At 41.1% G+C, this 14,549-nt stretch overlaps 1 protein-coding gene across 2 annotated transcripts in view; it reads left to right on the forward strand.

The window, feature by feature from the left end:
* LOC142390569 (plexin-A1-like) overlaps positions 1-14,549 on the forward strand; it is a 234,820-nt gene that overhangs the window by 15,613 nt on the left and 204,658 nt on the right. For both annotated transcript variants that reach the window (XM_075476108.1, XM_075476109.1), the window contains exon 2: positions 8,533-8,715. In XM_075476108.1, coding sequence (XP_075332223.1) covers positions 8,533-8,715 — 183 coding nt within the window. The remainder of the gene's footprint in view (positions 1-8,532; positions 8,716-14,549) is intronic.

The following is a 14,549-nucleotide window of genomic DNA, read 5'->3' on the forward strand; positions in this document are numbered from 1 at the left end:
GATTAGATAAACTAGAAAGAAAACTGAAAATGTTCCTCTCTGGAATGCACATTGTCATGTTTTTTTTTCCTCCTTTCCCCTCTTCCTCCCTCTCTTGCCTGTATGGGCGAGCCAGCCCCTATTTGTTCGTGTCAAATGGAGAATTTGTCTGAAGTATTGCCACTTGTCCGGCCAATGTAAGGGACCCGGCTTTTAATTTGGCAAATGCAGTATTTGATCAGCACCAAACTGATGGAATGTGTATTACCTTCATACGTGGGCATATCTGTGCCCTTGAATGCTTATTTTGCTACTAAATTAATATATGCAAACAAAATCAAAACATTGCTTCTTTAATTGGCCCCAGTGCTCCACCATGGTTGTTTTCCTTAACCAATATTGCTGGTAGTGTACTGAACTGGATTATTGGCACATAAGCTATTTCTGACAAATTATGTCTAGTTTTTTGTGTTTGATTTTTTGTTTTTCCCTTAAATTAGATGAGTCTTTGGTGGTCATTTGTGCGTGATTACGACAGCATGCAATTATATGTGGGGGTGTTCGACAGTCTTCGGTTAATATTTGCCAGAGAAATGAGCTCCAAGTCTACTGTCTGTCCGTTTCTGTGTGTATCCTTTAGAGTCTTAACCCCCCCACTACACACCTTGTCTCACCAACATTCACACAAAATGCCATCGACAACAAAGATATATATATATATATAAGATAAAAATAGGTTTTTCTGTGTGTATTTGTGTGCCAGTCGGTCAAACAGATGTTCAAGATGCCCGCTGCTCCCTCTATATTGTCACAAATACACCGTGTCTCTCTACCAGTTGGTTGTCATATCCACTGAAGACAAACATTCACACGCATATACTCATTAACAACCAATTAGAAAGGAAATATTGGCTCAGTGGGGGAACCTAAAGGCCAACCACTGCTCTCGTCCGCATCCAAAGCCAAGTCACAACAAACACCTGGATGCTGGCCAGGGTAGTGTGTGGCTGGTTGTGTGTGTTATTGACTTCTATTCCCATGTCTGACGGTTTAATCTCTTCTCTCATCTTTATTAAAAAAGACACACACGCTAAACGTATATAATCAAGAGAATTTTTCCACTCTGCAAGTCCTGTTATTCATTGCATCAGCCAGCATGTCTCAGTACAACTCTCACTTCAACATTATCTTTCTCACATGGGAAAGAGGTTTGAACTACATTTAACACACACACACACACACACACACACACACACACACACACACACACATGCATATAAACACATGCACAGACTTATTCTCCATGGGATTGGGGCAGTGTGTTTGTATCAGTGTTGATAAGAGATGTTTGAGGCATTTGTGTCACTGGAGAGCATGTTAATGACAACTCTCTTTCTGTTTACCACCATCTACAACTCGCTCCTTGCATCTCTTTCTCTTTGTTATTTTTAGAGTTGTCTTGTATTTCTGCAGATAAATGAAGATTTGAACGGAAGCATCTGTTCCTATCTGAAGTTGATTAGATGCACATTAGAATCTTTTTTTCAGCATAGAAGTGATTTTCATTATCTGAAAAGCAGATAAAACAAGCAGAGACAAGCAGATGGAACTTGTGATTTCTAAAAGAGAAAAATGCTCCAGTGCAACAAGACCTCATTGTTCAATCAGTGATGGCTCAAACCAAGTTTATGGAATGCAGTCTTTTCTTTTCTTCAAATATGAAAACTTTATTCATACCTAAAAGATTTGTTTCATTCATTTCTGATGGTCTTCTGTCCTCCCCATGTTCTTTTCAGCAAATAGCAGATGCCCTGCACTCGGTTGTTTTCAATGCTCTGCTGGTTAACTTACGAACTTTAACATGACCCGATATGAGAGAGGCCTTCGGTTGTCTTGGCTTTATTTGTGGCCTGCCGGCATTTTACACACCTTGCTCTTGAAGTGATCTTTGTTGGTTTGTTGGACCATTTCTTTAGAAGGAAAAATAGTCTGAAATGCCCTTCATTTTTACAGAGTTTTCCTTACTTTGGATTTGATGGAATCCAGGCTGTTACAGACTTTAGTCACTCATGGTTGAAGATGTTTTTTTTCTTTAACCTTTTCCAGACAAATGAGCGTCAACAACTCATTTTCTGAATTCTTTAGAGATCTCCTGTGTTCGTGCCGTGATACCCTTCCACAAATATGTATTGTGAAGATGTGGATATCCCAGTTCTTTAAACAAAACAGATGAGATCCCTTCTCATACTCAAGCATCATCTGGCACTAATTTTACCTCCAATTTAACTGCAAATCCCAGAGGTTTACATGCTTTAGTCATTCATGTTTGTATATTATTGGATAGGATAGGATTGGATAAGATACAATATGGATAACTAATCAAGTATAATATTTGTGTTACGTTGGTTAAATTGGGTTCTTTGCTTCTACTTTCAGGACTTTTGTTAAAATTGGAAGTTTCAGGTCATAGTCATGAGGTTGGCTCAGATAGTTAGCTGGTTATATTCTATTTCAAAAGTTTGGTAGTTCAGTCCCAAGCCAAACCATAAATCCTCCATATATTTGGGCAAGACACTGAAACAAAATTGCCCACACATTAGTGTGTTGTTGTAGAGTTAAAAGCGTTGTGTAAAGAGAGTGTAAGAAAAAAAAGCTAAATTCTAAAAGGTTCATACATTTTCATGGCACATGGTTCAGTGCTTCTACAGCCTTATTTTTTATAATTGAGAGCTCATTAAGTGGTGACTCTTTATTCCAGTGACATCAGGTAAATAAGGCAAAATGATATAACAATATGATAAATGACAAAGTGCTAAAAAGACTGATACATTTGGATGAAAAAAAACTATCTGATTAGGGAGGATGATTTGTTAGATAAAGGAAATTTAAAGTAAAATACTTGATGAGTAGCTGCAGTTGAAACTTTTAATAAGTATGTAAGGATGTTTGGCAAAATTTACTTGTTATGAAGGTATTTTGAGAAAATATCCAGTTAATTTAACAACAAAAAAATACCAAGCAAGTCACTAAAGAAGATTAAAAATCTCTGTTGATTTATTTATTTATTTTTTTCATCTTTAGAGCTATAGTTATATTTTAGTATTATGAAAATTATTTTAAAACAGGAACTAAATTAACTGTCAATTTCTACAACATAAGTTTTTTTTTTTTTTTTTTAGTAATAATTGTATAACACTGTGATTTGAACGTCGTGCTCATCCTGATTTCAAATTATGTTTGGAAAAGTCGAGTTAATTTTCGATGAATTAATTGTTTCAGCTCTGCTCCACTCCTGCGCCTCCCTGTATCACTTTATTGAAGTTCATCAGTGCCTGATTTAATTACAGTTGGCTCGGTTAATGTTTAGTTTCCGCTAACACTACAACTGAAACATATCGACCCATCCATCCATCCATTATCTGCCGCCTCTCCGGGGATCGGGTCGCGGGGGCAGCAGCTTGAGCAGAGAAACCCAGACGTCCCTGTCCCCGGCCACTTCCTCCAGCTCTTCTGGGGGGACCCCGAGGCGTTCCCAGGCCAGCCGAGAGACATAGTCTCTCCAACGTGTCCTGGGTCTTCCCCGGGGCCTCCTCCCAGTGGGACGGGCCCGGAACACCTCACCAGGGAGGCGTCCAGGAGGCATTCTCACCAGATGCCCGAGCCACCTCATCTGACTCCTCTCGATGCGGAGGAGCAGCGGTTCTACTCCGAGCCCCTCCTGGATGACCGAGCTTCTCACCCTATCTCTAAGGGAGAGCCCAGACACCCTGCGGAGGAAACTCATTTCGGCCGCTTTTATTCGTGATCTCGTTCTTTTGGTCACTACCCACAGCTCGTGACCAAAGGTGAGGGTAGGAACATAGATTGACCGGTAAATCGAGAGATTCGCCTTCCGGCTCAGCTCCTTCTTCACCACGACGGGCCGGTGCAGAGCCCGCATCACTGCAGACGCCACACCGATCCGTCTGTCAATCTCCTGCTCCATTCGTCCCTCACTCGTGAACAAGACCCCGAGATACTTGAACTCCTCCACTTGAGGAAGGATCTCATTCCCGACCCGACATATCGACCCATTATAGATTTAACGCTCGTGGAATAGAAAAGTGAAATATTAGTCACTAAACAAATTGCAAAGTCTGCAAAAAAAGTTGATATGAGAGCAAAGTTAGGATAAAGAAATGACAAACAGAAGGGAACTGAGATTGTAGTTTTGTAATGGAGGATTGTGTGTGTGTGGTTGACTGGTGGATGGTTGCACGGCTCGCTGTGGTTAAGATGGTAACATGTTCTTCCCAATGCTACATAGTTTAAAACCACATTACGGTCACTGCTGCTCTTATTGCTCTTCTCATAGGGCTAAATCCAAACTCTTTCTCTCTCTCTCTCAGTCTCGCTTGAGGCTCATTAGTGGCTACAAGAGCGCTGTTGACCCCCAAGCCCTCAACTCTGCCTCTCCTCTCTATCTTCTATCTACTCTGCCCTTTTTCTCTCTCATCTTCTTTGTTTTTTCCCCTATTTGAGTTGTCCAACTATTTCGCTCATCACCCTATCATCATTCACTCAGCAAGAGTTTGGCCGGGGTTTCTGTGTGTGTGTGTGTGTGTGTGTTGCTTGTGGCCAGTCTGTGTCTGAGTACAGCACAGGTCTCTGGTAAGGACAACACAGGGGACTCTGTCCTTGTCTGACCCACATGGAATTAGAACAAAGGTGTGTATGTGTATGTTTGTTGAATAATGCTATGTCCTGAATATGAGCTATAGTAAGAATAATAATAATAGCATCGGTCAGAGGTCCAGTTGGCCAACAGGGACAAGCTACACAGAGCCTTTAAAAGACCTAATGAAAGAATGCAGTGGGTCACCTTATGTTGGGCAAGGATTATTGCACTGAATCACATCACAATCTGTGTAATCATCCAGGTTAAAATCGGGGTTTTAGCAAAAAAAGGTACTGCTGATATGGAAGACGCAAGTAAAATCTGAAAGCGAGCACAGTAAACGCCACTAACAGAGTTATGCTGCTAAAGATTAAAGAATGATTTATTTAAGCCATAAAATCTAGATCCGATATGACGAGCATCTGATTTCTGTGACGGGGTATCTTGACCATGACAAATGGAGGACAAATGGCCTACAGCTTATTACAGCTCTTTATGACAGGGTGTTGGATGTATCGAATGGATTAATGGTGACGGCTAAAAACTCAAGTTTGTTGGTCATATTTTGGGACAGTTACTGACTATTCTTTGTGATAAGCTTGGTTGGGACGTCATTATTAGATTCTTAAAGGCGTATTCTGTTTTTTTTTTTTTTTTTTTTTTTTGTTTTTACTTTTGAGTAGTCGGTGTCTTTCCTTTTTGTCTAAATTGTCTACTTTTTCACTGTTTTCTCACTAGATGAAGGTGTGTGCTGCTCCACGTATTGCATGCAGGCTGGCTGCCCAACATAACCTGCTTCTGGTCAGCTGCGTCTGTCAGGAGTTGTCAGACTTTTTACATAGCTTGCTGGAAGGCATACTGAAAAGATGATATGCATTTGTAGGCTTGTTGATCATGTTTACTGTCTTGTAGTTGGTCGTTTGTAGTTAGACGGGTGGAGTCACAGATGGTTGTGGCAGAACACATGCTTAGCCTCTGTGCAGGCAGTGATTCTTGGTAGCATGGAAATTCTTCGGTAAAACAAAGTGGCGACAACGTATACAATGGTCTGATGCAAAGGTGACATGGTGTAAAATTGTCTTTAAAAATATTTGCTTGAAATGCTGTTTCAAAATTTAAGTTTGAGTTTTAGATGGCAAAAAGTTTTCTTTGGTTTTCTTCTGAGCAGCTTTTAGCTTAGATTCTCCTTCATAATTAGTGCCTTGGAAAACTGAGAGCTCTCTTACTGCTTTTATATATCTATATATATATATATATATATCCCTTGAAGTCAGTTTCTTTAATGTTGATGGGGGGAGCTTCAGCATATCTTCAATGAGTAGCTGTATGGAAATGATAAAAGAGGTGGGTTCCAGGAATTACATGTCTACAAGGCGCACAACAGCTAGCAGATGTCAGGCCTGTGTGAGGCCACATTTGTCTGCAGTGAAAACACGTCGACTGAACGCTCTACTGTGCCTCAATCTGAGCTGTTGACTCTATGGTAATGATGCAAGTCAAGCTAAACATAACAAACCATTAGCGTCCTCAGCATGCTGACAACAGCGCTGGGAAGATGGTGATCTCACTTCTGTGTGTGAGCCTGACATACAGTGGAAATGCAGATTACTTTACAAGTACACGCTTCCTAGCAGTAATAAATCCTGGCTTAACTACCCTATGGTTTTATTTTCACGTTGCAGTGAGCGGAATTAATTTTGTAGGAGGAAAATAGTTGTGTTTTTGATAGAGAAATGTGTTAATATTCAATAGCAATGATTTTGACATGCAGATCATCATCTCGGTTTGGTTGAGCGACCCCTGGAGTAGCATGTAGTTATTTGTCTAAACCATCATGTAAATGCTTGAATCCCTGGGTCATCCCTGATAATACTTTTAAAGAGGGAAAAAAAAAGGAAGGAATTGTGGTCTGAAAGGGCTGCAGGCATGTGAAAGCAGAAAAGCGTAACCTCCTGGGACAGACATTATTTCCCACTGGGCAGTTCCTGTGAACCTTAAAAGAAAAAGATGTGAGAGGAATAATTCAAGGCAGAGGAGAAAGAAGAAATAGGCAGAGGATAAGCAGGGTGTGGAGAAAGTAGGATGGATGGGAAAAAGAGTAAGAGACAGGAAATGAGTGAAATGAATGAATGGATATCTGGCTCTGCTGTCTTTATCAAAGGAAACGAGGGGAACTGTAAGGCACGCACCCACTGCTGGAGTTCATGCTGTCACTGAGCCATGCTCATTTCAATCTTTTGCTCCTTCCTTCCCTTAATGCCCGTCTTTTTGGCTTTGTCCCTCTCATGACTTGTTTTCTCCTTTTAATTTCCTTCCATATCTATCTCCGTCTTCTCTGCAGCACCTCCCCTGCCTCCCCCCCCCCCCGTGTCCCGTTTTCCTCCTCTCAAATTACTTGCAAAACAGTCCCCAAATTGAGAACATGTTTATGTAAATCACACAAAAGCCAAATTCATAGTGTGTGTGTGTGTGTGTGTGTGTGTGTGTGTGTGTGTGCCTCCCTCCAGCGGCCCTTCTCTCACTCACTTTGTCACTCTGAGTCTTTGTTCATTGAAGTTAAACTTTGCTGTGTTTCTGGCTGCCTTTGAAAGTCTGGTGGAAGGCAGACAATATCCGCCACAGGCATTTTCTCAACCTTTTTTCAACCTCACTCACTCGCGCACAAACACACGTTCCCTGACAGCTCTGCCGTTTTGAAGGGGTGTGGTGATTGATTGGTCTCTATGGAGACGATACGTCTTGTAATGAACAAGAGAAAGCTGGCATGTTAATTTGTTTAGTGTGGGAGGCTCGTGAATCGTGGATTTTTTTTTTGGTTTGTTTGCAGGTGTACATCTCTACTGATCCATTCTCATGCATTTAATGTACATTTTCAGTTTGTCCATTTCAATTAACTTTTGAGATTCTTTTTAAATGTTTAATACGAAAATGTGTTGGTTCATTTTCTTTTTCTGTGTGTGAGTGTGAATAAATGCACATCTGTTTGATCTCATTTCATATTTGTGTGGAACTAAAGTTGTGTTTCTCGTCATGCATGTGTGTATGAGAAAGGTTATCAGGGTAATACAGATGCCGTTGATTATCTCAGTCACATATGTCCGAGTCAGGGAACCTCCTGATGCGTGCATGGCTATCGCACAATTTTAATGGCATTCCTATTACACACTCGCACTTAGATATGCTGTAAATGCATAAATCATATCAGCGTGGGTTTGAGCATATTCCAGAGACTTTGATTATGATATGCAAATCTAACCTATAATACTATTCTTTTCATTCCGCTCCTCCAGTGCCCTGTTTGTGTGTTCACCCTCCCCTGTGTCTCCATTCCAGCAACAGCTGATTCACACGCTGTATTGGCTTGTTTCTTGTTAGAAACTACATTGCCAAAGCAGAACAAAATCAATTTTTCAAACATTGGCAAAGAGCTGTACATTCATTAAGACCATGCTGAGTTGCTAAATTGTGTGGTTTAACATCATGATGTACTATATAATAATCAAAGGCTGTAGTGGATGGGGAATGCACCAGTTGGACACCTTAAAGCTCCAACTGATTGCATTTTGGGTTAATCTATTGGCAGAAAGATGATGTAATACTCATAACTATGGTTAACTAAATGAGACTTACTACTACGTTAACTTTGGTGAAATTTCTGTATGTTTTGCCAATTTGAAAACACAAATATTTGTCCCTCCTTGTCAGTCAGTATTCATTGAAAAAGTGGAGGAAATGTTTAGTTAAATCCAATCATTTCACACCATCTCTAAATGTGCAGTGACATGGAATGTCAGACTGGAAGCAGTTTAATTGTACTTTGACAAAGAAAATAAATAAAAAAATTGAATTTTTCTTTCGTTTAACACTTTCTTTTCCTCTGTCTCCCCACGTCGCAGCCATTGCAGATAGACGATAACTTCTGCGGCCAGGACTTCAACCAGCCTCTGGGGGGCACGACAGCCATCGAGGGCATCCCGCTTTACGTGGACAAGGATGATGGCATGACCTCTGTTGCTGCTTATGACTACAGAGGAAACTCTGTGGTGTTCACAGGCACTCGCAGCGGGCGCATGAAGAAGGTAGGTTACTTGCACTTTGAAAACTTTTTGTTGCTAAAATACTGTTAAAGGGCGGATGTTGTTTTCACAGAGAAACAGAAGTGTTGTTTTGATGATAACTGGCAGGACACTAATAAAATGTGACTAAAATGGGGATTTAGTAGTTGTTGCTGTGGCACAATGTGTGTACAAGTGTGCGTTCAAGGCATTACAGAAAACCGTTTTCACTTTGAAGCATTTTATGATGTATTTTCAGTGGTCATTGGTTTTGGCATGGCTGACAAATGGCATTGTCATCATAACTCATTGCAGATATCAGCTCTGGATGTGCGTATGGATGCTCCGTGTGTGTGTGCCTTTAATGGCATTTTGTGTTTGTTTCATCTTGAAATGGATTTTCACAGCTTGCTTTTGTCATTGAATGCTTTTGAGACTTAGCAAACAAGACACATATACACTTACGCTAAAACACATAAGGCAGAAGCTCTGGAGATGCAAGTTTTCTCCCACAGATACAAGACTGCGTGTGTGTTTGTGTAGTTTTTTTGGGGGTGATGTGTGGAGTGGAGCTCGTGCTGTGTGGGTTTTATCTTTCTGAGTGTTGTAGTCACAGGATTTTCAAAAGCCAGTGAGTGTGTCTGAGTGGCTATAAGGTGGGTGCAGATGACGTTTTATGTGTCGCCTGAGGAACGCTTGTGAAAAAAAAAAACCCAAGGTATTTGTTGTTTCTTTTCCCTGTGCGTTTGTGTCTGTGCTGCAGTGGGCTCCTCGAAAGCTGCACTCAATCACATACAAGCAGTAATTTTCTCTCATGTTCTGCATACACACAGCATGCAGTCTCTTTGTGTGCGCATGCCTGTGGGTTTACAATCTGTGTGGGCTCCTCAAGTACCCGTGTCGAGTAGACTGCGCAAACTGTGTGCCAATCTTCCGCTCCTTCATCTGACATCTGACTGAGCCCTCGCTGTGGTTTTCCTTTTTTTTTTTGTCTCCCACCACCTTTTTCCTCAGCGGGACACCTGCATGGAAGTGTGACAGAATCACTAATACTGTCATTATCAGATGGCATTTTTACTCATTATGAAGAGTAATGCTATAAATGCACACATAATACAAAAAGGATTTTAAAAAAGTTCAATCCATAATTCGCTGTCTGTGACATCGAATGTTAAAACATTTGGAAGAATATTCCCTTGATTTTCTTTATAGGTGTACTTTCCAGCCAGCTATCATTTTCCCTGTGCTGATATTTTTTTATATCAGATGGTGCTTCGTAGAGTGTAGTCATTACGTTTTTACCCAACTCCATCATATTCTGTTAAACTGAGAGTGAATCAGCAGCTGCAGTTTTAGATGCAACTTTGGTAGTTTAGGTCTGTTCATCTCTGCAGCCTTTTCCAGTGCCGTAATGCTGCTGTCAACTACTTTTTCACAAGCTATAATAATATGCACACACATACACATACAGGCCTACACGTCCCTCCTTACACAGCTTCCTGTCACTTGAGTTTTGCTAAGTCAACTGAAACCAAGCCCACAAGTCCTTGCAACTGACCCCTGGACTGCGTCTTTAGTTGTGTATGCAGACGGATGATTTGTGTGTCTGTTGAGAGTGTGGGGGTCAGCAGATCCTGGATGATATCCCGCTGATCGGAATCCCATTTCCCCTCAGCCGGCATGTCTTCCTGTGCTCGGGGATGGAGAGAGGAAGGTGAACACTGAGGTGGAGGCTGCCAGTGTCCTCGCACAAATCAATGCAGATGCTGCGGTAAAATGTAGTCGTCTATTTAAGCCGAGAAACGGCGAGACGGGATGACAATTACTATAAATCAACAGTGATTCAACCTACAGCCACTTTGTTAAACCTTTCCCATTTCTTGTTGCCTGCTAAGTCTAGCTTGACACAGGAGATGATGCGTTTCAGCTTTAAAGGAGGTAGACTGAAATAAATTGGAGAATATGCACTAAATGTCTGAACTTGATTTGGGCAAAAACAAAGTTTAGAAAGAAGAAAGAAAAGAAAAAGTGAGGTTGAAGCAGATGGAGAGAGGTGGTTCCAGACTGTGCGGTTTTATTGCCACTCAATGGAAGGTAAACCGTGCTCCGTGGCCTAATGAAATGTAAAGCTGCAGTGTATTGATGTCTTCACACGCACTCACAACCAGATAGTCATTAAGATTTCTACAATGTGACCTCCGAAATATGTGTTTGCCTGCATGCGCATGCCTCGCTTGCTAGACTCTCTCTATTGATTGATCGAAGAATTTATAATCACTAATGTAGATCCTAAATCCAGGCAGTCCATTTGAAAAGTGTTAGTGTTATATTTTGTGTGTGTGTCTGTGTGAGGGAGAGACGGACAGAGAGTCAAGCTGAAAATAAGTTATGCTAAACGTGCACTGCTTTACATCGACATGACACATCCCAACATCCCGACGGAATAAGCACACAGCATGTATGTGTAAAATTAATGCCCAACATCTCCATTACTGCTGGGTTAAAGGCTTTCTTTCTGCACAGAGTTTGACTGGACTGACACAACATTATTAGATACATTTAGAGGCTGACGCTTTGACTTAATATCTATATTTTTTCTCAGCGTAAGAGAACAGCTGATTTAGCACCCTATGTAAAAATAAAGGGTCGCCTTGATTTAATGGTGTCATGGTGCATTCATTAGGATGCTCCCGCCTAACAAGAAAAAGACACTGTGATAAATTTTATTTATGATGACACGTATACAACATGCTAATATGAGCTTACAAAAGAATGTGAACGTTGACATCAAAGCTATCCATTTTTTTAAGTTTATATTTATTATTGATAAATTTAGGCTAGTGCTAAGTCCTGAAAAATAAAGTAAGAGGATTGCAAAAATGATTAATTGAAGCCTACGTTTTCTAAATTCTTGTAATTGTTATTTGATAGTTTCAATGTGTAACATTTAGGAGGGTCAAGTGGTGGCTTTACCACATTTTTATTTCTATTAAACCTGTGGGAAAATCAGATTGGGTACGTGATCGTTGGGAAAATGGTTCAGAGTGGTTGGAAGTCAAATAAGTGGCTCTGCTTCCCGTCTGGGGTTTGATCAGAAAGCAATGGGAGAAGATGGATCATAAGTAGGAAATGCTGGTAACATCAGATAATAACCACAAGGGAAAGCATGCATCTAAAGAATAGCAACTCGTATATTAAGATTACTCTTAAGATGCAAGATATTATTTGAGGCACAAGTTGTCTTGTGCCTCAAATAATAGTCAGAAATAACTTTGAGCAGTTGGATACAGACGGTAGTATATACAATACGGAGGGTTGTACTTTGTATGTAGAATTCTGCTTTTTCACCCAGTATGATGGCCTAGCAAGCTCCTGCTTTCCTTTTTTCATCTAATATCTGCCAGCAGCATCCAGTATGCTCTGTTGTTCTGTGCTCAGTACCTCACAATTCACACACAATTACATTTTCTTTTAGGTACCACAGTACTGTACATCACTTTGTTGGCAGACAATGTGTTGTTGTGGAGTACTGAGTTTTAACTGCATGGAAATTCACCACAGGGTTCGTCCTCACCAATTGCCAGAAACATCCCAAAAAGCCTCCTCAGATCTCCATAAAGCCTGGAAATCCTTTCATTCGCCCCATTTCATCTGCTCCCTTGTCTACCTGGGAGAATAAGGTGATCCTGACGCATCAGGCGAGATGAAAAGGAACTCTCAGCAGCCTGAAGTATTTCCAGTTTTCAGAAACAAAAAGAGATAAGCAAGGCCAATGGATAAAAAGAGGAAAAGGGGGAGATTTACTCTTAGCAATGTACAGGTGTGTGACGTGTCTGTGTGTGTGTGTGTGTGTGTGTGTGTGTGTGTGTGTGTGGTGGGTGAAAGGGGTATAGTTTCATGTCATTTCATCATTTCCCTGCTAGCAGCAAATCCAATTACTTTTCCTTTTCCTCTATCTTGGAAGATACCCTGAGTGACAGTACTGATTGGAGAGTGGCGCTACAGAGGTAACTGTGCCAACTGGTTGACTGACATAACACTGGCGCTTTACTGCCGTCAGACACAGAGAGTGAGACTGGTTAGACATCAGGCCATCTCAGAGCTGTTGAGGGGGCCAGAAGTTCACTTCCCCTGCTCCTTTGATCGTACATGCCTCTCCTACTTAGAAATGATCCAATTCACTCTTTTGTAAGATGCTCCACATGTTCTACTTTACTTCAATATGACAGTGCAGTTGTGACATACTGCATTGTGTATTGCCATTTCCTCTCTACTCCCAGCTAACCTATCTTGCTCCTTCCCCCCAATGTTTTTAGCAAGACAATAGGTTAACAATATTTTGCTTGCACTTAGTCACAATTTAGGGTTTCCGGTACTTTTTACAGTATTGTGTTTTGGAGTAACTATTGGTGGCCTTAGAGGTGCAACAATTTAGTATTTTGCACATAGAATAATGATGAGAGAAATGTCATTACAATTTATTAGCTTTTAAGTCTATAATTTATGGGAACTGGAAGAGTCCTGAGTTTGGAGTGCTGAACCACCTCAGCAGTATGGGCTACCACGCACGATTTGTTATTCACTCTTCACATCTCAGCACTTAGTGAATGAGAGCCCCTTCCTAGAGTTTGATACGGCCACGGATGTATTGGCTTTGCAAGCTTTTGCTGTAAGGCTTGCTGTCAGAATGATTAAGCCTAATCAGGAAACATGGGATGGGAGGTAATTTAGCATGTGAATGCTAATTAGCACTAGCATTTAGACTGGCAGACGATGATTGAAGCGGCGCATCGGCTGCTCGGGCTGGTGAGATGGCAAAAACAGCAGGCTGGTAGAAATGATTGATAATCTTTGCATCGGGCTGCTGTCTGTTTCCCTCTTTGCGTGTAAATGAGTGCGAATTACAGTTTCTCTTTTCCTCCAATGTAAACTTATAATGAGCAGAAGAGCTCAACACCTGAACACTCTTAATTCCATCTTTATCCCATTAACTACAAGTTTGTGAAATAATGTCCCACTCATAATTCTCATAATACACAAGCCGTGAGTGTTTGTTGCCAGGTGATTGCTGGGATTGCTCTTATCTACATACACTTCCTTGTTAATCTCCTGCTCTAAAGTAAGACAACCAAGTTTTCATAAGTCCTAGTTTACATTTGATGTATCTGAAAGAATATGATGAGTTTATGTGAATGAATGTTTTAGTGCTAGCATGTTATATCCCCTATAACTGCATGCGTGTGATGCTGCCTGATCAGTTAAGACTAGTGTGTAAATGCGGCAGAGGTAATGTCACTAAGCAGTAATATACCTACTGTAAGCGGTGCTCGTGTTTCAGTGAATTATCATCCGATTCTCTCCTCTTGTGCTCAACTGCTCTCCTTGTCTTCAGGCCTCATAGTTTTTCTGTCTACAACAACCCCCTCTTCCCCTTCGCTCTTTTCCTCACTTATATGTCACCTTCAGCTCCCTCGCTTCCGAATGAGGGTATATGCCTGCAAATCTGCTTCCCTCGAGACTCCCTCGTCTCGTCTGTGTGTGTGTGTGTGTGTGTGTGTGTGTGTGTGTGTGTGTGTGTGTGTGTGCACAGCAAACTGTCCTTCCCTTTCACTGCTCATTTCACAGTCTCCTCCATCCATTAGTACTTTAATACATGTCAGTCAGTTAAAAAAGTGCCATCTCTGTCAAGTCTTTTTATGATTGAAACGCAAAGCGGGACAGAGCTGATGAACCGGTGCAAAGACATATAAAGCAGAGGAAATTGTGATTCATAGAGAAAGTCATACATGAACATTTTGTGCAACTGCTTTACACAAAAACCTGGTCCCTTCAAATCCTATTTAAACACCAGGAAGTTA

The sequence above is a fragment of the Odontesthes bonariensis genome, chromosome 10 (genome assembly GCF_027942865.1).
Source record: "Odontesthes bonariensis isolate fOdoBon6 chromosome 10, fOdoBon6.hap1, whole genome shotgun sequence".
Classification (NCBI taxonomy): Eukaryota; Metazoa; Chordata; class Actinopteri; order Atheriniformes; family Atherinopsidae; genus Odontesthes; species Odontesthes bonariensis.